The 25401-nt window shown below is 58.4% G+C and overlaps 10 protein-coding genes across 10 annotated transcripts; 4 read left to right on the top strand and 6 right to left on the bottom strand.

Annotated features, from left to right (window-relative positions):
* Positions 1 to 730: 730 nt before the first annotated feature.
* On the bottom strand, positions 731 to 2256 carry SCHCODRAFT_01155662 (uncharacterized protein; the record flags this gene model as incomplete). Its single annotated transcript, XM_003030592.2, has 3 exons — positions 731 to 1186; positions 1558 to 1804; positions 2231 to 2256. 3 exons carry the CDS (start codon positions 2254 to 2256, stop codon positions 731 to 733), a joined length of 729 nt encoding a protein of 242 aa, XP_003030638.1.
* Positions 2257 to 3804: 1548 nt separating this feature from the next.
* On the top strand, positions 3805 to 5741 carry SCHCODRAFT_02631243 (uncharacterized protein). The gene is made up of 3 exons (XM_050345650.1): positions 3805 to 3974; positions 4158 to 4304; positions 4356 to 5741. Exons 2-3 carry the CDS (start codon positions 4194 to 4196, stop codon positions 5289 to 5291), a joined length of 1047 nt encoding a protein of 348 aa, XP_050199180.1. The 5' UTR covers positions 3805 to 3974; positions 4158 to 4193; the 3' UTR covers positions 5292 to 5741.
* Positions 5742 to 5911: 170 nt separating this feature from the next.
* Positions 5912 to 6820, top strand: SCHCODRAFT_02339648 (uncharacterized protein). The gene has a single exon (XM_050342425.1). It carries the CDS (start codon positions 5962 to 5964, stop codon positions 6484 to 6486), a length of 525 nt encoding a protein of 174 aa, XP_050199179.1. The 5' UTR covers positions 5912 to 5961; the 3' UTR covers positions 6487 to 6820.
* Positions 6821 to 8782: 1962 nt separating this feature from the next.
* SCHCODRAFT_02631237 (Prephenate dehydrogenase) lies at positions 8783 to 10750 on the bottom strand. Its single transcript, XM_003030593.2, has 8 exons — positions 10592 to 10750; positions 10488 to 10543; positions 10313 to 10429; positions 10109 to 10257; positions 9906 to 10057; positions 9237 to 9848; positions 9099 to 9176; positions 8783 to 9018 (listed from the first exon to the last, which is right to left on the bottom strand). Exons 1-8 carry the CDS (start codon positions 10711 to 10713, stop codon positions 8898 to 8900), a joined length of 1407 nt encoding a protein of 468 aa, XP_003030639.2. The 5' UTR covers positions 10714 to 10750; the 3' UTR covers positions 8783 to 8897.
* A 116-nt stretch (positions 10751 to 10866) lies between these two features.
* On the top strand, positions 10867 to 13264 carry SCHCODRAFT_02631232 (uncharacterized protein). Its single transcript, XM_050345649.1, has 7 exons — positions 10867 to 10946; positions 10998 to 11043; positions 11098 to 11151; positions 11206 to 11232; positions 11287 to 11304; positions 11359 to 12441; positions 12493 to 13264. Exons 1-7 carry the CDS (start codon positions 10899 to 10901, stop codon positions 12948 to 12950), a joined length of 1734 nt encoding a protein of 577 aa, XP_050199178.1. The 5' UTR covers positions 10867 to 10898; the 3' UTR covers positions 12951 to 13264.
* Positions 13249 to 16221, bottom strand: SCHCODRAFT_02690221 (uncharacterized protein; the record flags this gene model as incomplete). Its single annotated transcript, XM_050346824.1, has 9 exons — positions 13249 to 13932; positions 13993 to 14453; positions 15202 to 15288; positions 15346 to 15457; positions 15507 to 15654; positions 15704 to 15806; positions 15857 to 16055; positions 16088 to 16121; positions 16197 to 16221. 9 exons carry the CDS (start codon positions 16219 to 16221, stop codon positions 13350 to 13352), a joined length of 1752 nt encoding a protein of 583 aa, XP_050199177.1. The 3' UTR covers positions 13249 to 13349.
* A 934-nt stretch (positions 16222 to 17155) lies between these two features.
* Positions 17156 to 18319, bottom strand: SCHCODRAFT_01202491 (ARM repeat-containing protein; the record flags this gene model as incomplete). Its single annotated transcript, XM_050341232.1, has 2 exons — positions 17156 to 17227; positions 17279 to 18319. The coding sequence occupies 2 exons, from the start codon at positions 18317 to 18319 to the stop codon at positions 17156 to 17158; spliced, it is 1113 nt and encodes a 370-aa protein (XP_050199176.1).
* Positions 18320 to 18729: 410 nt separating this feature from the next.
* On the bottom strand, positions 18730 to 19988 carry SCHCODRAFT_02631221 (uncharacterized protein). The gene has a single exon (XM_050345648.1). The coding sequence runs from the start codon at positions 19952 to 19954 to the stop codon at positions 18923 to 18925; it is 1032 nt and encodes a 343-aa protein (XP_050199175.1). The 5' UTR covers positions 19955 to 19988; the 3' UTR covers positions 18730 to 18922.
* A 2666-nt stretch (positions 19989 to 22654) lies between these two features.
* SCHCODRAFT_02339409 (uncharacterized protein) lies at positions 22655 to 23730 on the bottom strand. Its single transcript, XM_050342424.1, has 3 exons — positions 23569 to 23730; positions 23425 to 23516; positions 22655 to 23369 (listed from the first exon to the last, which is right to left on the bottom strand). The coding sequence occupies exons 1-3, from the start codon at positions 23569 to 23571 to the stop codon at positions 22925 to 22927; spliced, it is 540 nt and encodes a 179-aa protein (XP_050199174.1). The 5' UTR covers positions 23572 to 23730; the 3' UTR covers positions 22655 to 22924.
* A 244-nt stretch (positions 23731 to 23974) lies between these two features.
* SCHCODRAFT_02445328 (uncharacterized protein) lies at positions 23975 to 25399 on the top strand (the record flags this gene model as incomplete). The annotated part of the gene is made up of 1 exon (XM_050342536.1): positions 23975 to 25399. A coding segment is annotated over one exon (1425 nt), but the record flags the coding sequence as incomplete, so codon positions are not given.
* Between the last annotated feature and the right edge of the window lie 2 nt (positions 25400 to 25401).

Below are 25401 nucleotides of genomic sequence, written 5' to 3'. Positions count from 1 at the left end.
CATGGTCGCTGGACGGGGACGGGCGACCGCACAGCCTCAGCTGAGGTCTTACCCCGGTGGCGCGCCGCTGCACACGACGTCAGTCGTTCACGGTGATGATTAGAGAATAAGGATGTCCACCGACATCATCCTCCATAGTTGGTGATAGTACAAAGGGAAAGGAAGGGCCCGAAGTGAATGAATGGGGCGTACCTTGTGCGACGTCATTCGAGGGCCCCTGCAACCAGACTCTGGGTTCCCCGCACTTCGTCGCGGCAGCTCGAGAGTTCACGGAGGGCCTGTTCCTCGTCATCGTCCAGAAGAACGCTAGGCATCGTCATGTTTCGCGCGCCACTGGCACGACGGTCGACGGCGAGTTGTTCCGCAGTGTGGGCGGCGGATTCCGAGCAGAACGCGCCAGGTCACCTAGAATCTTCGAGGGCTTGCGTTGTATTCAGGTATCTCGGAGTCGTCGAGTAGGCTTGCATTGTACTCTATACGGAGCATCTTGCTTGCTTTGTATACAGATTCTGTAGAGCGGCGTAACAGAGTTCGGTCAGCGTCACAGCATTCAGTTGCGTCGGTGTCACAGCAAAAATTCGCCGACAGAGTTCGAACGATGGACAGCCTCAGCGACAGTCTTCAGCCCAGCACACGAAAGCATGCAGTCCTCGGCGGCGTTCCCGGAGCCAGCCAGCGGTCCTCGGGAGCCTCCCGGTGGCGCGGTCCTCGTGCGGGCCCGGGCAACGTGTCAAGGCTTGCGGTGCCCATCGAGAGCGCTGTCCACACGTCGAAGCTGGGCCTTGCCCACGTCGACACCGCGAGCTATACGCTCGGCAAAGCCTACCGCCACGTTGCGAAGACCAGCCACAACGTCGGAGGGACCGGTAGCTGTCAGCAGCTGTCCACGATAGGCTGAGTAGCGCGTCTGCTTGAGCCCGGCTCGGGGTGCGAGGGGAGCATCAGTTCGGGATGCGAGGACATCAGCGGAGGGAACTGCTCCTAGGGCCGCAGGATGTCCGCTCCGGGCGTGAACTTGCTGCGTGATCAACCCCAAAGCACTGAGTACTGAACCTGCTGCGTGTTCGCTCCGGGCACCGAGCCATGCAGTGGCGGAACTTTGAAGCTTGGCGGAGGTCGGCGATGAGCGAGATGTCCACGGAGGCCGAGTGGGGGACAGCGAGTCACTTGGCGGAGGCGGAGGACGCTGGCGAGTCAGCAGCAGCGGTGATTCGCGAGGCGGAGAACGTCGGACAGTTCGAGGCCGAGGTCAGCAGCGTTCAGGATCGTCGGGGGTCTGAGCGAGGAAGTATGCGTGACAATGAATCAAGAGGGACGTGACTCGAAATTAGCGGTGGTATGAATAGAGGTTGGAAGAACGTGACTCATCGTTCTCGAGGAGCATATACGAGAAGGAGGAGCAGCCAGAGTTGTCGAGGAGCGTCAAGAGCATCCGAAGTTATCGAGGAGCATCGGGAAGCAGCCAGAGTTGTCGTCAATGACCAACGTTCGCGACGATCCGACAGAATAGTCGACCTTCTGGATGGATCATCATTGTCATGAGGTCCGTTTGCGCACTTCGACAAGGAGCGTAGCCAGTTCATCTGAGCCGAGTATGTTGTCCATCTGAGCCCGAGTGTTGCTCATCTGAGCGCCAATGTCGTTCATCTGAGCCTTGTCTTCGCGTTCATCTGAGCCGTCGATGTCGTTTATCAGAGGCGCATCAGAGGAGCGGGTGCTGCGCGTCGTGAACAGACTGAATAAGCCGTGGATGAACGCCGTAGGGTTGTGGATGAACACCAAACAGAGGTGGCGAGTCGCAGGTCTGAGATGATCGCGTCGTGGGTACCAAGATAAGCGAAGATGGTCCCTACACGCGAACGGTGGCGAGCGGCAATCCCGACAGGTGCGAGCAAAGATCAAGCTTCAAGATAAGCGTTGTACGAAGGTGGCAAGCTGTGGATCCCGACAAGACTCAATAGGCGCCGATTTTAGCGTAAGAGAACAAGGATTTGCGGAGACAAACACGCTTTGTGGAGGAGCTGGCCACGCTGATTTGAGGAGACAGATTGGCGCAGATCTGGAGCTTGGTGAAAGAAGCGCGATGTGGGCGCGTAGAACCAAAGAGAGCGGCGTTGTGACAAGGCAGCAAAACTGTAGTATGTCGTGGGATTAGCAGGGGTGCGGAGTCCAACACCAAGCAAGGCGTGTGTATACACATCAAAGAGAGCGCGCTAGCAGTCTAACTGACAAAGACGTGGATGTGGCATTGAGCATGTCGCCTGGCGTAGTCTTGTGAAGATGCCGCTGGTCAGATGATGGTTGCATGGAAGGTACCGTAATGAGAGTATTAGCAACAAGGCCATGCAACGCCGTAAAAGGCCACAGCGCGCCGCGAAAGGCATGCAGTGGGAGTGTGACGCCGAGACGTGGGTATGTCAGAAGAAATGCGGTCTTCGTACGAGTAACGCGGGGTGTATGTGCGGGTAACGCTAACCATGGGTAACGCAAGCGATCCGAGTGAGTAACGCGAGGGATACGAGTGGATATCGCCGCTTTTCCAAGGATACGTGGGGGCGTAAGGTCTTCCCGAGAGCGCATGCAGCCCTCCCGACTTGATCCCAGGACGCTTCCAATGATGTGCGTCGAAATCCGGAGGCACACGAGTCGAAGATCGCAAGCCAGAGCATCAGAGCACGAGTAGATGCAGGCCACACGCCCCGAAGATCGTAGGTAAGCACACGCGGACAACATGAGGCTCTTGCAGGGACCCGTGCATCGAGGTTCACACGTTTAGGGAGGGTTTTTGCTGCCCGCACAATAACCGTGAGTAATGGGAGTAATGGGCATAGCCTGGAGTAAGCACCCCCACACATGTTTTACGAGAGTGGTGGCAAGAATAACAGGAATGAAGACGGGGCGAGGGGGAGGCGAGGTCGGAGGACATTCGGGCGTCGTCATGTCGGGCGTGCGTCTATCGACGAGCGTTCGACTGTCGTGGAGGGAGCCGGGGCGGGGTAGCTGATGGCGGCGCGATGAACGTGCTTGCGGGCTGGGAGAAGCAGGACTCGGAGGTTCTCTGTGGGCTCCCCATTGTGCACACGCTGGGACGAGAACAAAGGCGACCTTCCTGATTAGACAAGTAATTGACCGGGCGTGTGCCGGGCTCCGGGCATTCAGTCAGAGCTGGGTATTGATTCGCTGGCCCGAGTGTGACGGAGCACGCAAAAATTTCTGACGTCCCGCACTGGTTGAGGAGGACAAGGAATGGCCAGGTTCGGAGAAGGACCAGGAACGCTCGGGGCAGCGCTGGTCATTATGCTTGGGCTTGGGGCTCGGAGCATGAAGGGCCTGGCATGCTCTGCGCTTGTCTACCGGAGGGGGGCTTCGACTGCCCGGACCTCGGGAAAGGAGCCGGTAGAGCGCTGCATGCGAATTTACTAAGTAGGGCGGACTTGGGGTGCTAGGCGTGCGCCACAGTACATGTCCGACGAGGAGACTGTGCTAGGAAGCGAGTACGTCGTCGGCGCGTCGGTCGGGCGACGGGCAGTGGGCGGTGGGCGCGGGCGGATAGGCGATACGCGCGGCACATGCGCATTTCGAACACTGCAAGATAGGGGGGTAAAACAAAAGACCGCCCGATCGCGCGGTGAATTGCCGCAGGGTGACGTGTCACAGCTCAAATTGCCGGATTGGGCATGGGGTGACCGGCTCGTGCGGGCCATCAGATGATGGGGCGGTGCCGCGCTGCCCAGTTCATGATTTTTTCGGCCCACGAGCTCGGACTCGCCGGGTCCCTCGCGCTCTGATATATAACTCCCGCTCCTGGCCTCCGCTCCGACTCCTCTCCTCCTACCGTCGTTCGATACCCGTCGCCGCCACAGCTTCCCATCCCACACGACTCTCTCCCCGTGCACCGCCATCTACCCTCCACCCCGTCACCCCTCCGTCGCACAGTCCTCGTGGTCCCTCCCCATAGAACACTCCAACAATTCGTAAGTATCGGCGCTCCTCCATCCCTCTCTTCCTTCATCTTCTTCATGCATGCATTAGCGGCCCTCTATTGTTCATTCGCGCCGCAATGTCACCGAAAGGGCACAAACGCTGGTCCCGACACCTCACCGTTCATAAAAAGACCTCGGCTTCTTTCAGCGTCCGCTAACGCCCCTCTTCCTCAGACGCCTCTACCTCCTCCCTAACTTTGTCCCAACCAAATGTCGCGCGCCGCCCACGCCGCCCAGCCCATGTACGCCGGCGGGCCCCCCAGGCAACCTCAAGCGCAGCACCAACAACAGCAGAGGAGAAATTTCCAGGTCATGCCCCAGGTGCGTTGCCACGAACTCGCAGTCTGAACTCGTTTGCTGAGACTCTCGAAGACCGCGTCCGCGCCGCCACAGCCGACGAGTCGTGTCGCAGACCCCTTCTACGGCCACGAAACCGTCGCTCGCCTGTCCGCGCGGTTCATTCACCACTTGTTCCAATGTCCGGAGCTACCGACTGTCACCGCGGACCCCTCACAACCATCCAATGCCACCAACGCCGCTCGCAACCCGCAAGCGAAGCTGCCGCAGTTCATCGCTTATGCGCTTCACCGTACGAAGCTGCATCAGTCGGTGACCTTCGCCGCACTCGTTCTGCTGCAGCGGTTGAAGGCGCGCTTCCCCACTGCACGGGGCTCTTCGGGGCACCGATTGTTCATCTCTGCCTTCATGATCGCGTCGAAGGTTATGTGCGACGACACATATTCGAACAAGTCCTGGTCCGTCGTGGCCCAAGGCCTGTTCAACCTTCGCGAGATCAACCAGATGGAGCGCGAGATGTGCGGCTACCTCGACTGGGAACTCGTCGTCGACGGCGAAATTCTACAGTGGTTCGAGGAGCGGGTCCGGAAGGACTTCGGGCAGCACCAGGAGAGCTACCCGAATTATCGACTCATGGAGGTTTCGCGCCGGGCGCGGAAGTTCGCTGCGTCGACATCTTCGACCCCCGTCCCAGAACCGAATCACTCGCAATCCCCTATCGCTCTCGGCAACCGTCACGGCACGCCGACGAAGCCCCCGCCGACAAGCACGACGCCGCGGTCCAGGGGAAACTCGGCCTCTCACGCAAGCTCACCCGCTACGCCCGAGACGCCGTCACCCTCCTTCTCGCATTCGACGTCGCCGGCGTCTTCTGCATCGCCGCCCACGCCGGACGGTGGCCAGTTGTACGTCAACGTCGCTGGGTCGCCAAGTCTGTCGCTCGCGAAGGCCGCGGACCGCGCTATCGCCCGCGAAAAAATGTTCGCCATGGCTATGCCGGCTGCATGGTAGAGTGCCATCACCGACGCATCGGCCTATGTCCCCCCTGCGCTCCGTCCATTCTCTATACATTCTGCTCTACATTTCCTCCTCGTCTCATGGCATTATCCGCATCATCCACGCAACTTGTAACAACATAGTCATATAGCACACCTATCCCGGACTTTTTTTTCAGCACGTCACCCATCCCCCACCTACAGGGGCCAGCAGATACCCAACCAGCTACATATATCCCACGCACCCCAGCATTCGACGACGGTCGACGGTCAATACTTATTAATGCGCGAAGTGGTGACAATGTATTGGCTAGGTTTCTTCTCTTGCATATGCACTGCACCGAGATGAACTTGTAACTAACAAAGCACACGTATTTACTCGTCTTTATTCTCCGTCTCCTTTCACTCGTTCTCGTTATGTTTTCACGCACTCTTACGGCAATGTCATACAAAAGTCTTCTACCCTCCGTCGGCCGAGCCTGAGCATGAGCGTGAGCTGAGGGTTCGAACAATAGCGCGGGCGAACAATTGGACTTGGGGGTGTGGGTCCCCGAGTCATTCACCGAGCCAGCCTGTGACGTATGCACGACTTTTTATGCTGCGAGCACGACTGGCCGGCCACCTCACGCCCGTGGTACCTGGCCCACAGAGGGCTTGTGCTCGCCCGGACGGTCTTCTGGTGTACGATGCGCACACGGTCAGCTGTGAACTGGCCGAGAGCGGGCGGCGGACGTGCGGGCGCGGAAGTTCTGAGACCTGCCGGCCAGGCCCGCGCCGCCCAATCGTCGTCACGCGCTGACCAACAAGGCCTGCCTTTTCCGGCGATTGCCCCCTTCGTGCACCTTGGCTTTGTTGACGACGGCGAGTTGGGAACAAGAACTTCGCACCGAGTGTGCCTCCGCCATTGTTCTCTGATGCATCCGCCCTCGTCGTGGGTGGCGCGCCGCGGTCTAATGCTCGTCGGCTGTCTCATGGGCTCGTCGGAGGCCGCCAACTGGGCTCGGGCTCGCCACCGTTTGCCAATTTTCGCGCCACTCATCAACAGCTTCCGCAGTGCAGGACCCCTGACAATACGGTTATATTCCAGATACAAATCCGGACAAGAACGGCCCAAAATCGGGCGCTCGCCCAGATACAAGTCCGGACGGAAACCGCTCGGAGGGGTCAACAGGCAGATTCTGGTCCGGACAGGATTGTTGGGCGGAGGGTGACACCACACATGTTAACGCGCCAGCCTCATTATGCCGCGGTGGTCTAATGGAATCGCGCGCCACGAAATGAATATGTGTACGAGTTCGAACGCGGCGAGCGCGGCGCGTTTTGGACTTTTGCGTGGGGAAATGGTCTTTTACCGCATTCTCGCTGAGCAAACCTGTTTGGGTGCGCCTGAGCGGCATCTGCGAGGGCCACGAAGGCCCAAACAGGCGTTATATACAAAATTACGGCGCCAGAGGCGCCCCGGAAAATTTTGGCGATTTTTTGAGTTTTTTTTTGGGCCAAATACGATTCCGGACGAGAATGGCGAGGGCCCCCCGTCGAGGGTCCGGACAGGAACGCCCAAAAGGCCGATTTTCAGTATCCGGCCTCTGTGTGTATTGTCAGGGGTCCTCGCAGTGCCTGGCCGGCCTTCGAGCTGGAAGCAAAGTGACAGATGCACTCATGCTCACGGTCCTGTACTCATCGGCCCAGCACGAGCTCACAAGCCGCTGTATGCCTACTATCTTCAGCGCGACTGCACTGCTGCCTTACTCAGCGCAGAGTTCTAGCGAGCATCCACTTGATAGAAGGCGGGCTGGACGGTATCAACGCTCTCATGTGGCTCTCGCACACAGCGATATTGCTTCGCCTCCTTCGCGGGGGCACCCACGAAAGTCGAACACTGGACTGAGTCACTGCTCGCTGTCGCGTCTCCCTCTCCTTTCGCCCTCGTTGATATTTCCTTTCTGAGAGCCTGGGAGGGCGCTTAGCGACGCTACGAAGCAGCCTTTCAGCACACAATCAAGTCACTGATGGTGTATTGTGGCTGTGTAAGTAAACCGCCTTTGAGGAGCTTGCCCTTCTATCCGATAATCAGCTATTGTTCTGGGGAAGCGCGCGAAGCAAGCGCGCAATAGAGATCTGGGGAGCCGCGTGTCTCGCACCGCGCCGCCTCGTGCTGCCCGCCTTTCTTCGCCTTTGATGGTCCCCTCTCGCCCTGAAAGGCCGAATCAATTACCTTCACAGTCCGAAGCAGTGACCTCACGGTCCGAATCAGAATTGCGACCACCGACGTGCATCCGACGCCCCCTCGTGTTCGCGCCCTTGTGCGGCCGCCCACTTGCGCCTCGCGTTGGCCTATATTTTTATTGAACCCTCCGCCCAAGGACACCAAATATTTCCACCACAACGTAAGGTGAGGTTCATCATGGCGTGAGGTGAACCTCATCATTGCGTGAGGTGAACTTCATCATGGCGTAGTAAAGGTGAGCGTGTTCAGGTCCGTTCATGCGTCTCGTCGCTCACGACAATACAACCCGCGAGAGGAGGGTTTTCTCCTGCTAGTCCTCGGCACCGACGGACGCGTGATGGACACGCACCTGGGAAGTTCAACTCCTGCGCCGCACGCGGGTTATTCCGCCCTCCGAGGGATTGCTTCCAGCGGGCGAAGGTGCATTGGCCTGCTGCGGGCGAAAGTGCATTGACTTGCTGCGCCCGAAGTCATACGATGGGCAAGTATGGAGCGCCAGGCTATCGAAGGAGTGGCTCTGTAATCGCGAGTTGGTGTCCTCCGACCCCGACGAGTACGCGCAGATGCTCATAGAACACACGCAGAAGATCATCGTCCATCGAGATGCCTCAGTGATCATAGGGTGTGTTAGATTGAGGTAGAACAGATAGAGTGGTTTTGAACGGAGTAGAATAGACCTGGAACACAGAGAAGGATCCCAGCACCTGCAGGATGAATTCCTAGCACCTATGGGATGAGTTCCCTAGAACATACACGGTGAATGGGCTTGGCACGCACGAGATGTTCGTAGTACGATCATCTGCTGAAGGCACTGCAGCTCTTCGTCTGAGGTGATGCATAGAACCAATTTCACCTCAGCATAGAACCGATGGAGGGGTCATATGAACAGTCCTTGTACTGCTTGTCATATACGGAGAGCCCTTGTGTCCGAGTAAGGGCGGGTGTACCCGAGTGAGGAGAATGACCCTGCCTACGCAACTTGAAAAGCAGAACATGGTATAGATTCCGGGGACGGCGGCAACGCGCGAGTGTGGGCGTCCGGGGATGGGCGACGGAGAGAGCAGACGGCGCGGGATATGCAGAGCCACATAGGCGAAAAGACACCGAGGGTCTATCGGATAGACGACGTAGGTGATACTAGGCGACGATGGTGGCACAAGACGATAACTGACGATGGTGGCACAAGCCCGAGATGGCGGCGGTGGACGACCATTGTGGCGCGTGAGCTTCGGTAGGGGGATCTCTCGTTGTTCACAACCTCATGTTTGAGATCGGTCGCGTAAAGTACAACACGATAGATATGATTGGTTTGGATACATGAACGACACCTTATACAAGGTTCAACTGGGTGACGCAGGCAAACGATGCGCGCCCTTCTACAGATGATTCGAACATTTACTGTTTTTGCTCGCGCTTGAGTTCCGTCTCCATGATCGCCTTAATCATCTGACTGCCGAGGACGTTCGCCTCGTCGAATCTACCCTCGAAGAAGGCGCGCGTTTCTTCGAATCTCCGTCTATACGATCGAGTCAGTCGAAGGAAGTCGGGAGCGCAAGAAAAGCATAACGCCGAAGAAGCTTACAAGGGCGCACATACCTATAGATCTCAAAGCTCCCGAAGCTCACGCATTGACTCCAGCCGCGAGCGGCGATGATGAACTCGATGTCGTCGGGTCTGGCGGGACGAGTCAGTATGAAAAGCCGACGAAGACGGCGCCGAACCCGCAATACTCACCGATGCCACGTATCGTACAGCGCACTGTGAATCGCCTGCTCCAGTAGGGATTCATTGAGGAACAGATGCTCCGCAACGCCCAGGAACAGACGGAATATCGGCGTCGCAGCCAGCGCCAGATGCGTAAATGGCTGGATCCCGCAGTGCGCCCAACAGTCCACCATCGCTATGAGCGCGAGGTGCGAGTTGGGCTTGTAGCGTGGTGAGTCCGCTGACTCGGTCCCAGAAGCCTCGCTCGCGGGGGGCGGAGGCCGCAGGCTAAACTTGTCGAGCAGCGCCTGCGAGAGGAGGATGGGCCGATGCTTATCCGCGCCTTGCAGGCGCTCGCCGAAGACGACTTGCTGCGCCCAGCGCACGCGCGCGCGGAATGGCTCGGCGTCGCCGCCCGGTGCGCCCCCGGAGACCATCAGCTTGAACAAGTCAGACGCGGAGCGCGCGTACTGCTCGATCTGGGCGCGTGCCGCGGGGTTGAGGATGGCAAGGCCGGCGTAGACGTGCCATAGGTTGGAATAGATGCGCAGGGTAATGTTGACTTTCGCGGTCTCGATGCCGCCGACGTAAAGGCCTTGTTCCCAGGGGTAGGATTGAGAGGACTGCCAGGCTGTACCCATGCTATAGAGAAGCATAAAGGTCAGGCTGTACAAGAATAAGCATACAGTAGAAGCGCACCTCAAGAAGGCGGCGTGGGTAACGGCTTGTGTGTTGGCGGTAACCGAGTCGTGTTCTTCATAGGAGAGATAGACGTAGCGCGAGCGAAGCGGTCGCAGGATGTTCTCGACGAGCTTCAACGCCTCGTCAGAGGCACGATGCTTAATGAGAACCTTGACATACAAATAAGCTGCTGCTGTATGTTTGACGGAGATAGAGCGTACCAGTGGTTGATCCGCAGGCGAGACGGTCGGCCCGTGTAAGGAATGGCACGAGACGATTTCGACGTCTGGCGGGAGGTGCTTCTCGAAGGCAGCTTTTTCTGGGGCCTTCACAGAGGTCTGCCCAGCTACGATAGCACCTAGCTTCGTGGCTGAATGGCTTGTCAGGTGCACATTCGCCAGTAATTCAATGCAGCTTCGACTTACATGGCCCGAATTTAGCGACAACAGAGTCGATAAACTCAGCCTCGACAGAATAGATAATAAAGTCGGATGAGCGAGCGACGCCATGACCATCAGGAAAGACGTTTATTGCAGGCACGTCTAGTTTTGCGCGAGATTGGTGAACAAGAGAACGAGCTGATGGGCGTTCGCTGCTTACCGGCGTAGTCACTTTTCAAGCTCTCATACTTGTCGGGCAAGTCGCAAACATGAATTCTGCGATTAGTAAGTAAAGCGAGGATAACACCGATTTGTGGGTCCAACCTCTTCCAACCGCCTTCGGACAGAAACTTGGCATACATCTTTCCCATGGCTCCCATGCCGATGAGACCCATGATTGGCTGTTCCTCAGCAGGGGATTCAGGCGTGACATCCGCGCGAACCATCTTAGCTCGCTTTACGCCCCCAAAAAACAGACACAAGGTGAAGTCAGGACAGAAAAGGGAGAACAATGACTTGCGGGTCAAAGCGTATTTGGCCCCGCTTGGCGCGGTCCAAACTGGGAGCTTAGTCATCGGCATTGTACGTTCCGCTTTCTACCAGAACGTTCACTGCTTAGCGCTCGCTCACTATGGCTTTCGGACTTGCTATTGGCACGGAGCGCGCTGCGGCCCTGCAGGTGGGCGAGGAACGTCTGGATAGCAAGGGAGTAGTGCTGACAAGACTGCAGACGTCGATACAAAATGAGCTCACCAGAAGAGGTCTGAGCGCGGACGGTACGCCAGCTTTCCCCAGCGCGTTTGGACGGCAGGAGCTCATTATACGCGCAGACGCCGTCATGGCGGAGTATATCACCATTATGATAATCAACAACAAGACCTCTGGTGCGTAGCTCATAGTTTTGTTGTACGACCGACATCTGACGTACCGTGGTGCAGCCCAAATCACTGCCGAATTGAACGACTGTGAGTAGCTGCAATTCCCCTTCCCTTTGATATGCTTACTGACAGTGCTTTTAGTGATTGGCCCAGAGTACGGTACGAAAGAGTCTACGCGTTTACGCGACGCGTCTTTGACTAAAGCCCCCTTAGAATCAAGCTTTACGGATTGGCTTTTCGAAGAAGCAGCGAGGACAGCGCCTCAGGAGGCGCCTGCTCCAGCGCCGCCTGCAGCTGTCCCCGAGCAGCGGACCGAAATTCGATCACAACTTCCATCCGCCCCTGCTGGCCAGCGCGACGGCCGCGCTCCCCGCAATGGCGTCTATCAGCAAGCAATATCTGCCGCGCTCCCCTCATCATCTCAGAAGCGTACTGCCTCTGCCCGCTCCCCCTCCCCTGGCCACCCCAACAAGATGCGTCGCATGGACCTGCCCACGGGCCCGCGTGCCATGCGCAGCAACGACAACGTCCCGAACGGCGCGCCGCCACACCATCGCAGCCTTCTTGAGCGCATGGGCCCGCGCCAGGAGGGCTTCCCCAATCCCGAGATGCAGCAAGCCATGGCTGGCATGTCGCCCGAGATGATGATGGCCGCCGCGAACGGCGGCTTCCCGCCCGGCATGGACATGATGAACATGGGCGCCAACCCGATGATGCTGCAGGAGATGATGATGAACCAGATGGCGCTTATGGCCCAGATGGCCTCGTCTATGGGTATCATCAACCCTGCGACTGGGCAGTTCGGTGGCAATCAGGGCTTCCCGCCAAATGGCGACATGAGCGGGTTCCAGGGTAACGGCAACTTCCAGCAGAATGGCCGTGGGCGGGGTGGAATGAGGGGGAGGGGAGGTGGGAGGGGAGGCCGTGGTGGGCACAACAATGGTCCTAGACCCTCAGAACCTCCTCAAAACCAGACAAACGGCGCACCTCCGGCTGCGCCGCCCGCTATCGCTGCTCCTCAGCCGAAGCCTGCTTCTGCTGCCCCAACTCCCGCTCCTCCCTCTGCGACTCCGCAACGACCTGGTTTCGTTGCTCCTGAAAGGCCGCAATCCCCGACGCTCTGCAAGTTTGGCATTAAGTGCACGAATGCGCTTTGTCGGTACTCGCATCCGTCGCCGGTCGCTACGCCTGAGAGTGGCGTCGTTTTGAGCAACGAGGCGTGCGAGAACGGGAAGAACTGCAAGGATCAGGACTGCACAAAGGCGCATGTTAGTCCTGCTGTCTTACGTCCTCAAGGTGCGCTACTTTTCCAAGTTCATGTTGAGCCTTTTCTAATGCGCTTTGCAGCCGAGCAAAGCGCTCCTCATCACCAACACCAGCACCACGCCCCGCCGACACCCAGCCAGATTCCATGCAAGTTCGGGGTTGCCTGCACACGCCCCGGCTGCACCTTCTACCACCCCCGTCCCCCAGCGAGCAACAACCTCACCCAGCAGTGTCGCTACGGCGCCGGCTGCACGCGCGCGACGTGCCCCTTCCAGCACCCCAAGGGCCGCGTCCTACCGAACTCCTTCCACTACGGCCTGGAGACCGCCGGCCCCACGGTCACGATCAAGAACCCGGAGACGGGGGCGACGATCCTGACCACGGGCGCGAGCCCGCATCGGAGCGTGACGTTCAACAACGCGGCGGGCATGCAGGGGCAGCTCGAGCAGCGGATGAAGGAGCTGGAGGCGAAGAAGCAGGAGCTCAAGGAGCTGGAGGCCAAGAAGGAGGATGCGACTCCCGTGGCTGCGACGTCGTAAAGTGCGGCGTAGGCGGTGTGGTGCCGCCGCTAGTAGACAGTGAGTTCAGGTGGCGAACGCCTGAGCCTCACCACCACCTTTTCTATGTATTGTTTCCATCTGCTGTATCATCGAGCCCGAGGCTGCCTGCATCATCTCTTCCATCTTCATACCATACATAGTACCTTGCTCTACCACACACAGTACTTGTTCCGCGTAGTGCAGATGACATACGGTACCGCCTTACATACGACCGGAAAGGAGGAGCGACGAATGCAATTGTGGACAGGCGGCCCTCAGACGAAGGGCCGCTGGTCATCGACTCCTCACACTGCTGCCTGAGAGTGATGGTTCGAAGATATCCTTCTAGGTGGCGCGAATGCCAGCATGGTATACAATTATCGTACAGGGCAGGTACAGCTAGTCCTCCGACATGAGGGTATTCAGTGCGCGAACGACTGCACCGACAGCCTCCTTCACCCCTTCCTGGTGGTCGGGGTGAACGCGCTTCATGAGCCGACCCTCGAATTTGTCAGGGTGAAAGCGGAGGTACGACGCGCGCAGGCGCTCTTTGCGTTCCTTCTTGCGCGCCTCCTCTATAGCGTCCTCGTCCGTATTCTCTACTTTCGAGGGATTGCTCGCAGGCAGGAGGAACGCTGAGATGGAGTCCAGGGTCAGGTCATCGACGGTCAACCGAGGATCTTTGCCGTCCTTGCCGTGATGTCGATGCGCAGCGAGGACCGGCCATGGTATGTCGGCGAAGGTGAGCAACGCCGCGTCGGTGGGTTGTTCCGCGAGCAGCTCCTTCCATCGTTCTTCGTATCTTTCTCGAGCCTCTGCGAAGCGCATCGCGTCCTTGTGTGCTCGACGTAGGCGCCGTTCCTCTTCTGCCGCCCTCTCGAGGCGGCGGGTCTCCTTCCGCCGGGCACGCTCTTCTGCTTTGCGAGCTGCTTTGGCTGCTTTCTGACGTTCTTGCTCAGCGTATTCGGCGGCGTGGGTTCGTCTGCCGGGATCGCAGTGTCAGCAATGCAAGTGTCGTTCAAGCATCTTCGCCAACACGCACCTGTACATCCCTAGCCTTACCCACTCGGCGTACTCTTCCTCGTCCAGATGTTGAGGATCGGTGTGCAGGAAGCTGTCCTCGTCGTGGTAGACGCGCTCCCTCGTCGTCGAGCCACCTCCCCAACGATTGGGGACGTGCGCATAGTCATTGAACTGCGCCTCGATTCCATCCAGACGCTCCTCGTCCCCAAGCGCATCGAACATCTTCTCGCGGAATGCCTGTTCCTCCATCTCAGCTCTCAGGACATCAGGGTCTGGTTTAAACGCGCGATCATAGTACTGAGAGGGACCAGCATCGTAGTCTGCAACGCCTGGGCGGGGGACGCCGTCAATGTCGAAGACGTAGTCGTAGTCAGTGCTAGTCTTCACTCGCTTGGTCGAGTAGGGCTGCTCCATGCGGCGCTTCTTGTCCAGCTTCCGCTGCTTCCTACGCGCTGATGCCAGCTCCTCCTCGGGCGTGCGCTTGAGGTGCAGTTTCCCCATAGTTGTGTGAGTGATGCGGTGGACGAAGGAAAGGAAGGTGGTTGGCGTCACTGCTGCCTGTGCTCCGGGCCGATCTGCTTGAGCGCTTATCAGCGCGGTCGGCCTCTTCCTCCTACGCCCATCTGAATCTTCATGCTTCCGCGTACTGCATCGCATCTGTACTCCTGATTGGATAGCTAATATCGTCTTCTACTTGCAATACGCCAAAACATTCCTCTCGGTCCGAAGCAGCTTCCTCGTGTGGTCTCACCCTGGTTTGAAGGCCAGCCAACATTTCAAGGACCCTATACGTGCAATAAATCCAGCAGACGTATTCTAGATATATACTACTGATCATCTGTGATGATAACTCGGTCGAAGTACTATTGTTGTGCTATGAGGCTGATACTCCTTCGATCTCACTCAAATCCCAGGTTGGCGGGTCCAGGGTCGCCTAGCCGCTCCGCGCAGACAAGTTCACCGAGTTATCCACGTGCGAGATCTGGACGGAAACATCGCAGGATGCTTCCTAGCACCCTGTATACGGGCTCATCGTAGCACTAGATCCCCTCCTTCCTCGTGCGCCGGAGGCGGCCCCGCAAAGCGCATGGCATGCGACACTTGAGAGCTAAGGAGCGATTCTGTCGTATCTCGGATGGCCACGAACAAGACGCAGGTCGGGTAGATGCCCTGGAAACAATGAGGGGGATGAGGTATGGAGGCGATCTTCGAAATTCTATGGACGTACGGCAATGTGGTGGTAGGTTCCTTCGAAGACGCGCACGCTGGAGAACTGGTCGTGAACCGCGACAGTCTGAACGACGCATCCTGCGACCTGTGATATCGATGTAGGATCTCCAGTTACAAGGTGATTGCAACGGAGAGGGCATACCCAGAAGAGAACATATGCGACACCCGACTCGAGGAGCAGCATGATTATCGCTTCCGTCTGCGTTTTTTGCGTGAGTAGACCGAGGGCGCCCTTGATGTCTCGGCGGTACTGTCTGTCAAAGATCAGTAGGGTATGAAAGATGTATTTGCTGACACACTCACAATACTTTCGCTCCGATGAGGGCTGTCGCGACAACATTCGTCGTCAAGAGGGGAATGAACCTAGTAAAATACTGGGAATTCCTCTCCAATTTTCCTAGCGTAGAGAGACCGCGCCAGAAATCCGATGAGCACTCCACGATGCTGCCTACTAGATAGAGGTTATGACAGGAACACGGAAGCGTCAACTGATCGCTCACCGACGGTTGCACTCACGCAGAGTAACAATACACCTTTGACGAAGCGGTTGTATGGCCATAGACGCCAGGCTCGGCTAACCAGCACGGCGTCGCTCAAAACAAACTGCTGCGTTGTTAGTATTTTAGTGACAGGTGAGCTCCGAGCGGACGTACGTTGACGTCCTGGGCCACCGTGATCACTATGGACAGACGCAAAAGCAACATTTCGATGCCGCGTTCCGATGTGCCAAGGTAGGGAGGGATCTCGACCACATAGAAAACCGCATTGGCCACAGTCGAGATCGTAGACGACAATAGGAGGCCAAGTATGGCCGCCAGCGTGAAGTAAGAACTTCCGTGCGCATGCCGACGTCTGGGAGCAGATCAGAGCTATGCATTATAAACTGGGGTTGCACTTGGTACACGAGAATGAATATTGCTGCAATGGACAATGTCAACTGCACGCCTGATCATCATGGGTAAGCGGAAGGCGAAGATGCAGCGAGAGACGTACCATAGAGAGCGAAGTCCACAGCCATTGTGGTCAGGATATATTTCAAGGCGTCGACCCTGTAACCGTCCAAGGGCCGATAGGTCGTGTCCGTGCTCGGCGTCATCTGTGTGCGGGACGGGGCGTTGTGTGTCAGGATGGATCTCTGACCTTCGCTATATGTAGCCGGGATCGCTGAAGCCCCGCGAATAGCATCCGCGGGTTCTACGCTGCCGCATGTTCGTTGAGAACGGATGGACTGACTCGTCGCTGCGGAGAGCTCCAAACACGCAGAGGTACTGAATACGCGTCCGGGAAGAGATCAATGAGCAGTACAGCGAATAGGCGCTGTACGACATTGCCAAATGAGATGACTTCGTATAGCCAAGAATCTCAGGCCTGGGCGACGAGGTCGTATCGCATAAGAATGTAGCTTAAGCACCGTGAACCGGTGCGAGGCAAGGGGCTGCGGAAGCTGAATAAAAGCTTCAAGTAATTGAGAGGAAGGCTGATGATGACTCACCCAATATCAGTCTGGAGGCTTGCTGGAGGCAGCGATTCTGCAGAGGTGATCTACATCATGAGAAGATGGCCGGCGCGGGCGCCATCGCAGACTTGATTCAACCGTGATCTCGTCACGATTTCACCCTATGCAGGAATATCACGAGCGCGAATGCATTCCTCACAGTTTGGTGACTGGCTTGCATAATCACATCAGATCGTGTCATGAACAAAAGATCGTCGACTGAGCGGTCGCATTGGGCATACGCATTACATGAGAGCAAACGTTGGTTGTGTTGTGCGGAAGATCGTCTTGATCGGTTGCCTAATTCACGGCGAAGGCTGAGTTCAGAAATGATACGTGCTGCCTTGCCGACGGGTCCAACCTGAAGAAAGTTGCCAACTACGCCCGGAAGCCCTGAAAAACTACTGGTCAGTGCATCCCGACTTATCATTGCTCCCCAACTTACACACTCAGCAATCTACACAAGGGTCGGAGCCCAGGCATTGGGGGTACGTGCACGCCAGTTCCGTCGGCGCAGTTCGATAACGTCCTACGAGCCGAGGTGAGCAAATGTGCGGCCAAGGTCCTAGACGCGACGTACCTGCAACATGAACCGCACACGTGGGCTGACGGTAGTTTTCTTCGTCCACTCCTTCATGCGCGCGAAGTAGACGTCCATGTGTGCGCGGGCACGCGGGTTATCGAGGAGCTCGCCAACAGTGGTGAGCAGCATGCACAGACTCTCCATTTCCTCCTCCTCAGGGTCGTATACGTTGTCGAGCAGCTTCTGCACGCATCTATGCATGATGCGTTCCGTCAACATCTGCAGTTTGAACAGCTCGCCGATGAGGCGAATGACACCGAGACCTTGACGCTTCGCTTTCTGCTCTGCATAATATTCGTCGGAGTAAAGCTCAGGCTGTCTCACGCCAGCCTCCGCCTTCTCATCCAGCCAACCGCACTCGAAATCATCTTGACAGCGGTTCAGCAGATGCTTGCGAAACAGCTGGCCACCAGTGATGGGTTTGCCCTCCGAGTTGCGAATGCCGTCCTCCTGCACCTTTTGGCTGATCTGCTCCATCATCTTTCGGCAGAGACGCGCGTATATCTCCAACCAAAGAGGCTCGTCCGTGGCCTTATCGAGGATGAGACGAATGACGTGCTTGAGCGTCTGCCCATCGGTCTCCATTTCCGACCTATTTGCCCAGGCAATGATTTGGTCGGATACCGAGTCAAAATTCTCCACCGTAAGCTTGTTGAGCAGGCCCATCACCTTGCGCTCGACGACGTCCGAGTTTGGCTCCTCCACGACGTGCTCGCCTGCATACGCCCCGATGCGCGCGTGCAGACTCGGCGCCTGCCATCGGTCGCGAGCGCTGCGCAAACAAGAGAAGTCGTGTTTCTCATCCTGCTCCGACAGAACGTGAAGGTTGTCCTGCGCGTCGTGCAAGCGGAAAAGCCAGGGCATGCCCGACTTTGCGGAGTTGGACGAGGCGTCGGGCAGGATCGACAGTGTCCAGGTGCCACTGCCGTCTGGAGCGTCAAGGGATAGGACAGCGCCGTTCAGTTTGAGGTTGAGGGGTTGTTGGGCGGAGTGAGGGATTGCAACGGGCGTGGTGGGCTCGTCGGTAATGGCGGTCATGTTGGTCTGCAACACACTCCGATCGAGCCGCGTAGAAAAATGATACGAAAGGCTGTGGACGAAAGGCGCCCTAGTATATGTGACCCACGTTGCAGCCCCTTGCGTCCGCCAAGTATCCGGGACCTAGAAGCACGTCACCCTAGTAAAGGCTAGTCAGTAGGCGTTGCCCTTCTTTACTGGACTGATGGGCTGATTAAGTTGAAGGGCTTGCTACATATACCAGACGGCCAGTGCACAAGAACCCCTGGGACTCACTCTGTTTACGTTGGTGATGAACGTTCGGTCAGACGTAGGGATCTGAAGCCCAATTACCACGTGCGAGGTATTATCAGTATCGGCGAAAGCCGAACAAAGGGAAATCCGCTTGTGGGTTGTCGCAAGCTCATGTAGTCCACAAACAGGGCCGAGGATAAGTGAAGAAGTGCATAACAGTGAGCAATATCAGGAGGGCATATAAGATTACAGGTATATCCCTTGAAAACAACAAGCAAGTCCACCGATACCAACAGACTTTACAAATACATACCGTACCTTTACTATGTCGACATACTCTACAGACTTGCAATGAACTCGATGCTATACTGTACCCTCACCACACCCAAATCACTGAGGATACCAATCGCTCTCCGAAATCCTCGCGAACGCGACCTTCTTGTCCGTGGTCGCATGTCCTCCGCTCGTCGGTTCATGTGCACGCTCCGGCGAGCCGAACAGAGCATCGTACAGGGAGGTCGACCCTTGCGCATCATTCGCTGTCACACCACCGGCCGTTGTGAGCCCTTCCCTCTCGCCAGAGTGCGAGCTAGTCCCCAAATCCCAAGCTTCCCAATCAGCATACGCATCGCCATTCCCCCACCCCGCATGCGGGTCCACCCAGCTCGATGCCCAGCCGGAGTTGTTGTCGTGACCCCTCTCCTCTACTGGCTCCGAAGACGGGGGCAACGGAGGGGCCATTTTCGGGAAGGGTGTCCGCGCGAAGGGTGTCGGCGACGGAGAACTTGAAGACGTCGGGGAAAACGACCTGAAGGGCGTCTGGGGCTCAAGCGAGGGCCGCTCGGGGATGACGGGCTCGGGCTGGTCTGGCATAGCGATGGCGTAGGGAGAGGTGAAGGCGGTGAAGGGAGTTGGGGGTGGTCCACGATGCGACGCCGCGGGCTCGTGACGGGTCTCCGTAAACGAGCGATGCGTTGCGGAAGACGAGGCGTACGTGGCCGAAGGCACGACTAGACGGGTCGGTGTCGCTGCTAGGGATTGAGGTGCCAGCCAAGGCGCGTGACACAAGTGGGCAGGCGCAGAGGGCGCGCTTGTCGTAGGGGCGGTAGTAGAAGACGAAACATACGTCGTACTTGGAAGAGACACGTTCGGCGAGGGCGAACCGTGCGAGTTTGACGAAGCACCGCCGTACGAGTTAGGCGAAGGAGCACCGTAAACGTTAGGTGGCGGGGCGAGTGTGTTCGGAGACGATGCGTAAACGCCGTTAGACGAGCCATGCACATTCAGGGACGGGTTCGACGTGCTCAAGGACGAAGCCATAGCCCCCGTCGGCGGCGCCAACAAACTGCACGATGCAGGGGTATACCACTGTGTGTTGGGCGACGCGCCTGTGCCAGTAGGCACTGGAAGCAGCATCGGCATCGACGACAAGTTCGTCATCGGCGGCAGAGGAAACCCAGGCGACACCGAACTGAAGTTCGGCGTGATGCCCAAAGGCGTAAGCGGCGTTCCCTGCCCCAAGGCGCCCGTATAGGGCGTCCAGTTCGAGTAGGGAGCGGCGGGGAAACCGTTGGCCACGGACGGAAGGCCATAAGGCGCAGACGAAAGACTGTGGGGCGCAATCGAGGGGCCGTATGGAGAGGTGGAGAAGCCATACTGCGACCCAGTCAGTGTAGGGGCAAGCAACTGGGTCGTCCTGCCGGCCTGGTTCTGCGCCTGGGTGGAGTTGAGACCATACCGTTCGGTGAAAAAGCTGGTCTGAGCGGTCGAAGGGCGGTGGGTGGTGGTCGGAAGCTTAGCAGGGGAGACTCGAAAGAGAGGCTGGGCATTGGACGAGGGCTGAGGGACAGAGATGTTCTGATCAGCCGCAAGGTAGGCTTGCTGAGTCTTAATTAAGTGTTCATGTGCCCTGTCATACTGGTCCTGCCTGTCCACAGCGTTCATATGCCGAATCGCAGCGGCGTTCCTTGGCGAGAAACCCGAGGGGACGAAACCTGCCGGTAGAGGTGTCTCGCGACGCCCTGGCTCGCCGCTGGGCATCCGCTCTTGCTGGATGTTCGGCATACGCTGCTGGATGTTCGGCATCAGCGTGTTCGACTGTCCGCCTATCGTGTAAGGCGGCTGCCCGCCCGCGAGAGGCCTCTGGCCACCCACCAACGGCGTCGGCGCCTGCAGCCGTATCGACGGCGCGGCCGGAGACTCGAAAGTAGCGGGCGGGGAGGGTGTTTCTATGCTGAGCATCAGTGAACATGTTAAACCTCCCGCGAGACGGTACTATCAAGCTCACCGACTGAACTGGAGAACTCACCGATCACCCTCGTCGGCACGGGCGTGGGGACGCGGTACCGGTCACGGTGCTCGTTCGTGTTAATGGACCACGTATCGTAAACGGGTAGGGGCCCCAAATCGGGAGTGGAAGCACGCTGCTCGTGCTCTGGGTTAGGCATGCGCTCCTCGCGCCCGAAGCTGACGGTGCGCTCTTGACTGTGGGGAGCACGCTCGGCGATATACGGAACCCGCTCCTGAGGTTGCGCGATCCCGTGCTGCTCCCCGCGTTGGCCCGGATGCAGATCGCGGTCCTCGAAATGAACGTCGCGCTCGGACGTCATGGACCCCGTCCTGCTGGTGGACAGCACCGAACGAAGAGCGGAGAGCGCGTCTGCGGGGCGGCCGCGTGCGTCTGCGAGATGACCGTTTACGTCTGCTGAGGAACCACGCCCGACATTAACAGGTGTCGCGAAGAGGCCAATCTCGGGAGACGGCACGGTGAGGAACTCCTGGCTGGGACGGCTGAGGAGCGTATGGCTTCTGCGTCTCCGCGGACCTTGGGTTCGGCTGCCGGGATGCACATCCTGACTATAGATGAACGAGCCGTCGCAGTCGCGGGGTTGGTCCGTCTCAGCGTCGCCGCCCGAAACGGAAACCTGATTCCTCGTCCTCGGTGCGCGCACATGGGGAGTCGCCAGGAGCGAGTGCAGTGACTGCAAAAGCTCGGCCGCATCCCAGGCAGTTGTAGCATGCGATGGTGCGGGGGAAGTAGCCTGAGGTGGGACGGGAGTCGCGTCGTTCTCCTGGTTCGCCGTTGCGTTATACGTCGCTGCAGACTTGGCCGCCATCTCATCGCCCTTCGCCGCGCCGCCCTCGCTGTCCAGCAGCTGTATATCATAGGTCACTTCGCCCGACACTGAAAGCGTCGTCTGGCGGCCATCGGCCGCGTACAGAACGAAGCCTTGCTCTTTGGGTCCGATGGTAATGCGGCTCACGTCGTTGCGCGGGATGTCCAGTGATAGCTTGGTCGAAGGCGGACCGCCACATACGCCCGGCTTCTCCATAGCCATCGTGATCTTCGTCTCTACACCATTAGGCGCGCGGGTCGTGAACGCCACATTGGGGTACTTGGGCTCGGAGCTGGGATCGGTAGGGGAGGTCTGCCCTTCGTTCGAGGTTCGGAGAGTCGGCGACGCGACGGTCGAAGAAGCATCGCTGCCGCTCGAGTGCATTGTATTATCTGCGAAGCCGTGAGCGCCACGCGCGAGCAGTGAGACGCGGCGGACACGCACAGAACGGGTCTATGTTCCCGCCGCCCATCGTGTGGAGGTTCAGTATGCGCGGGGGTCGCGGATGGATGGCGATGGGTCGAGGGAGCAGGGCAGGTGCGCGGCGTCAACGGTGGTGGAAGGCAAGCTATAGAGGGCGCTTAAGCTGAGCTTGAATCGAGCACGGGACTGGGTTCAGGGGGGCGGCGTGCTGACGCGGTCGCTCGTTGATGTATTCGTATTTAAATAGTATTTACATGTATCTAACCACGCGATGGACGGTGCGCCCACTGGCGCCCACGTCCCGCGCTCCGCGCGCGTACGCGCCCTCGGCGCTCTACCTGTGTTCTCCAACACAGCGTCATCCGTCAGCAGACTCGGTGGACGACAGTCCTCTGTCTGCTGACCGGCCAGCTCTCGACTGCGTCCCTTGCCGGAGCTGCGTGGCCATTGGCTGCCCTTTCGAGACACGCCCTTGTCCGGTGTCTCCCTGAGACACGGACTCCTCGTATACCCTGGGGGGAGCCCGAGAGGTCTTTGGCGTTCTTCGTTCTGACCTCCCGGATCCCCTCAGGTGCGTAGTACGAGTCCGCGGCGTTCTTCGTTCTGACCTCCCGGTCACCCTCAGTCCTCGCGCTTTTTCGACTAGTCACTCGTACCTCACGTCGACTCAACTTACATGTCCAATGAAGCCGAGTCTCCTGTCCAGACTGAGCAGCCCGGATCCTCCGGGGGAAACAACGGGGACCCCGTCCCTCGCAGAACGCCTGTCGACGAGAACATCATACAAGAGTGCGAGTCTATTGTCAAGGATTTCTCGGAGTCGAGGATATCGAAGGCCCAAGCAGTACTCGAGCTATCGCGCGCCATCACCATCGACGACGCTACCGAGTATGAGCGCGTATTCGAAGCCCAACACCGCATCATCGAGAATGTCGACCAGGTCCGTAAGGCAGCTGCCGCTCGCGGAAAGGCTGTCGTCCCCGGTTTGCCTCGAGACGAGAGTCCCAGCGGGGATGGAGGAGGACTCGATCCCGATGTCGGAGGAGAACCCGCGCCGCAAGTCCCTGCTGGAGCGCCTCGGCGTGCTAGAGACGACCTCAGCGACGAGGAGACCGACACTCCTCGTAAGCGGGTCAACATCGCCGCTCTCCCATGGTCCGAGCGACAGCGCCGCAATCCTCAGCCGATCCGCGAGTCTGTCCGCAAGACTCTCAACATCCTCGAGAACATCTCGCGCGAGTTCCGGGTCGCCAAAGCTTCCCTCTTCAACGACCCACTTCGCCCGCCATTCCCCGACTCTGAATGGGAGAACATCCTCAGCGGTCGTGCGGTCAACCTTGACAACGTACTCACCTTCGAGTACTCTCTCTCCATGGAGTCCAAGACCATCGAAAAGGTTGGAGATTTCGAGGTCGCCTTCGCCAGCGGATCGTCCAACGCGTCGCCTGCGAAGGTCGTCAAGTCCCACGGTGAGCATCTCATCGCATGGCAACGCACCATCGAGGCGTACGAGTTCGTGTTCGAACATCGGCACGACGAGCTCCGTGACTACACTCGCCACCTCGTCCAGCTCTTCAAGTCCTTCCCAGATGGTCTTCACAGCCGCGTCATCAACTACGACAAGGCCGTGCGTCTCCGGGTGGCTGCGTGCCGCAACCTCCTCCTTACCGACTTCCATGAGTTCACTGAACTCCACCTCCAATGGATTCAAAACTCACTGCAGGTCACAGCTGGACGCGATACGAAGCCACGCGGAGGCGCCAGCGGCAGCAGTGCCGGCAAGCGTCGCGATGCCTGCAACCGCTGGAACGCTGGTACCTGCCCCATGCCAGCAGCAAATGCCGGTACGCCCATGTCTGCGCCACCTGCCGCAGCAACCAGCACGTCGCATCCGAATGCGCTGAGCGCAAGTGAGCGCCCTGTCGTCGACAGGTGGCGTTCGAGGCCGCGATACGCTCGCAGTCTCATCTGGTCCTCTGCTGACTCGGACCGTCCTCTGAAGGTGACCGCTGCCGACGCCACGGAGACCCTGAGCCCGCTCGCGGAGGTGCCGGAGAACGAACGTCAGAATACGGTGGCTCTGCGTACAATTCGAGAGCACCCTCACCTATTCTCGGTCGTCACTCCCATCAACGTGCAGCGCTTCAGCGACCTCCTCGTCGGCCACCCCAATCGCGCATTAGTGGATTCGGTGGTGAGGTCATTGACAGAGGGTGTTTGGCCATGGGCAGATACGTCGGACCCATCGCTGCCGGTCACTTGGGATAACGAGGCCAGGCCGTTGTCGGACCCGGGCGACATCGCGTTCGCGTGCGAGCAGCGTGATCGCGAGGTCGAGCTCGGGAGGTTCTCTCCTTCATTCGGGCCGGACTTGCTGCCTGGCATGTACGCAGTGCCGGTACACGTCGTTCCGAAGCCGGGAACAAACAAGAAGAGGCTTGTCGTCGACCACAGCGCTGGCCAGCATCCGCTCAACGCGATGATCCCCAAATCTCGGGGGTTCGTCCATCTCGATAACCTCAGTCATCTCGGGGCTGCCTTGCGACGCGCGCGCCGTATCTACGGCCGCGATGTCAAGCTGGTCGTCTGGAAGTCCGACGTCGCTCAGGCTTACCGGCAAATTCCCATGCACCCTCTATGGCAAATCCGGCAGACCTTACGCATCGGCGGCAGCAGACACGTCGACCGCGACAACAACTTCGGCGGCCGTCCCTCTGGCAACATCTTCGTGACCTTTTTCAGCCTCGTCATTTGGATCGCAATATACGTCAAGCTGCTGCAGGACTTACTCGACTACATCGACGATGCGTTCTCGTGGGAGTTTGCGGACGACCTCGAATATTACGAGCCCTATCAGGACTTCTTCCCACGGAAGCAAGCCCAATTCCTTTGCCTCCTCGACGAGCTCGGCATTCCTCACGAACCTCATAAGCAACTATATGGGGAGCAGCTGGAGATCATTGGTTTCCTCGTCGACCCTAACGCCATGACCATCACCCTGCCCCCGAGCGCTCGCCGCGACCTGGTCGCCGCGATTCGCGCATTCGTTGTACGCCGCCGCGCTTCCTTACGGGATTTCCAGCAGCTCGGAGGCTGGTGCAACTGGGCCTTCAACGTCTATATCCTACTCCGCCCCGGCCTCTGCACCCTCTATCGCAAGATTCGAGGAAAGACCAAGGCGAATGCAAGTCTCATGGTCAGCGTCCGCCTGCGACGCGAGCTTACCTGGATGGCCGACCACATCGAGCAGCACAACGGCATTCGCATGTTGGACTCGGACGAGTGGGGTTCCGGGGAGGAGGACGTGCGCATGTTCACCGACGCATCGGG

Source organism: Schizophyllum commune (assembly GCF_000143185.2).
Source record: "Schizophyllum commune H4-8 unplaced genomic scaffold SCHCOscaffold_8, whole genome shotgun sequence".
NCBI classification, from domain to species: domain Eukaryota; kingdom Fungi; phylum Basidiomycota; class Agaricomycetes; order Agaricales; family Schizophyllaceae; genus Schizophyllum; species Schizophyllum commune.
The sequence above is the reverse complement of the archived record's forward strand: the minus strand, read 5'-3'. Positions and strand labels throughout refer to the sequence as shown.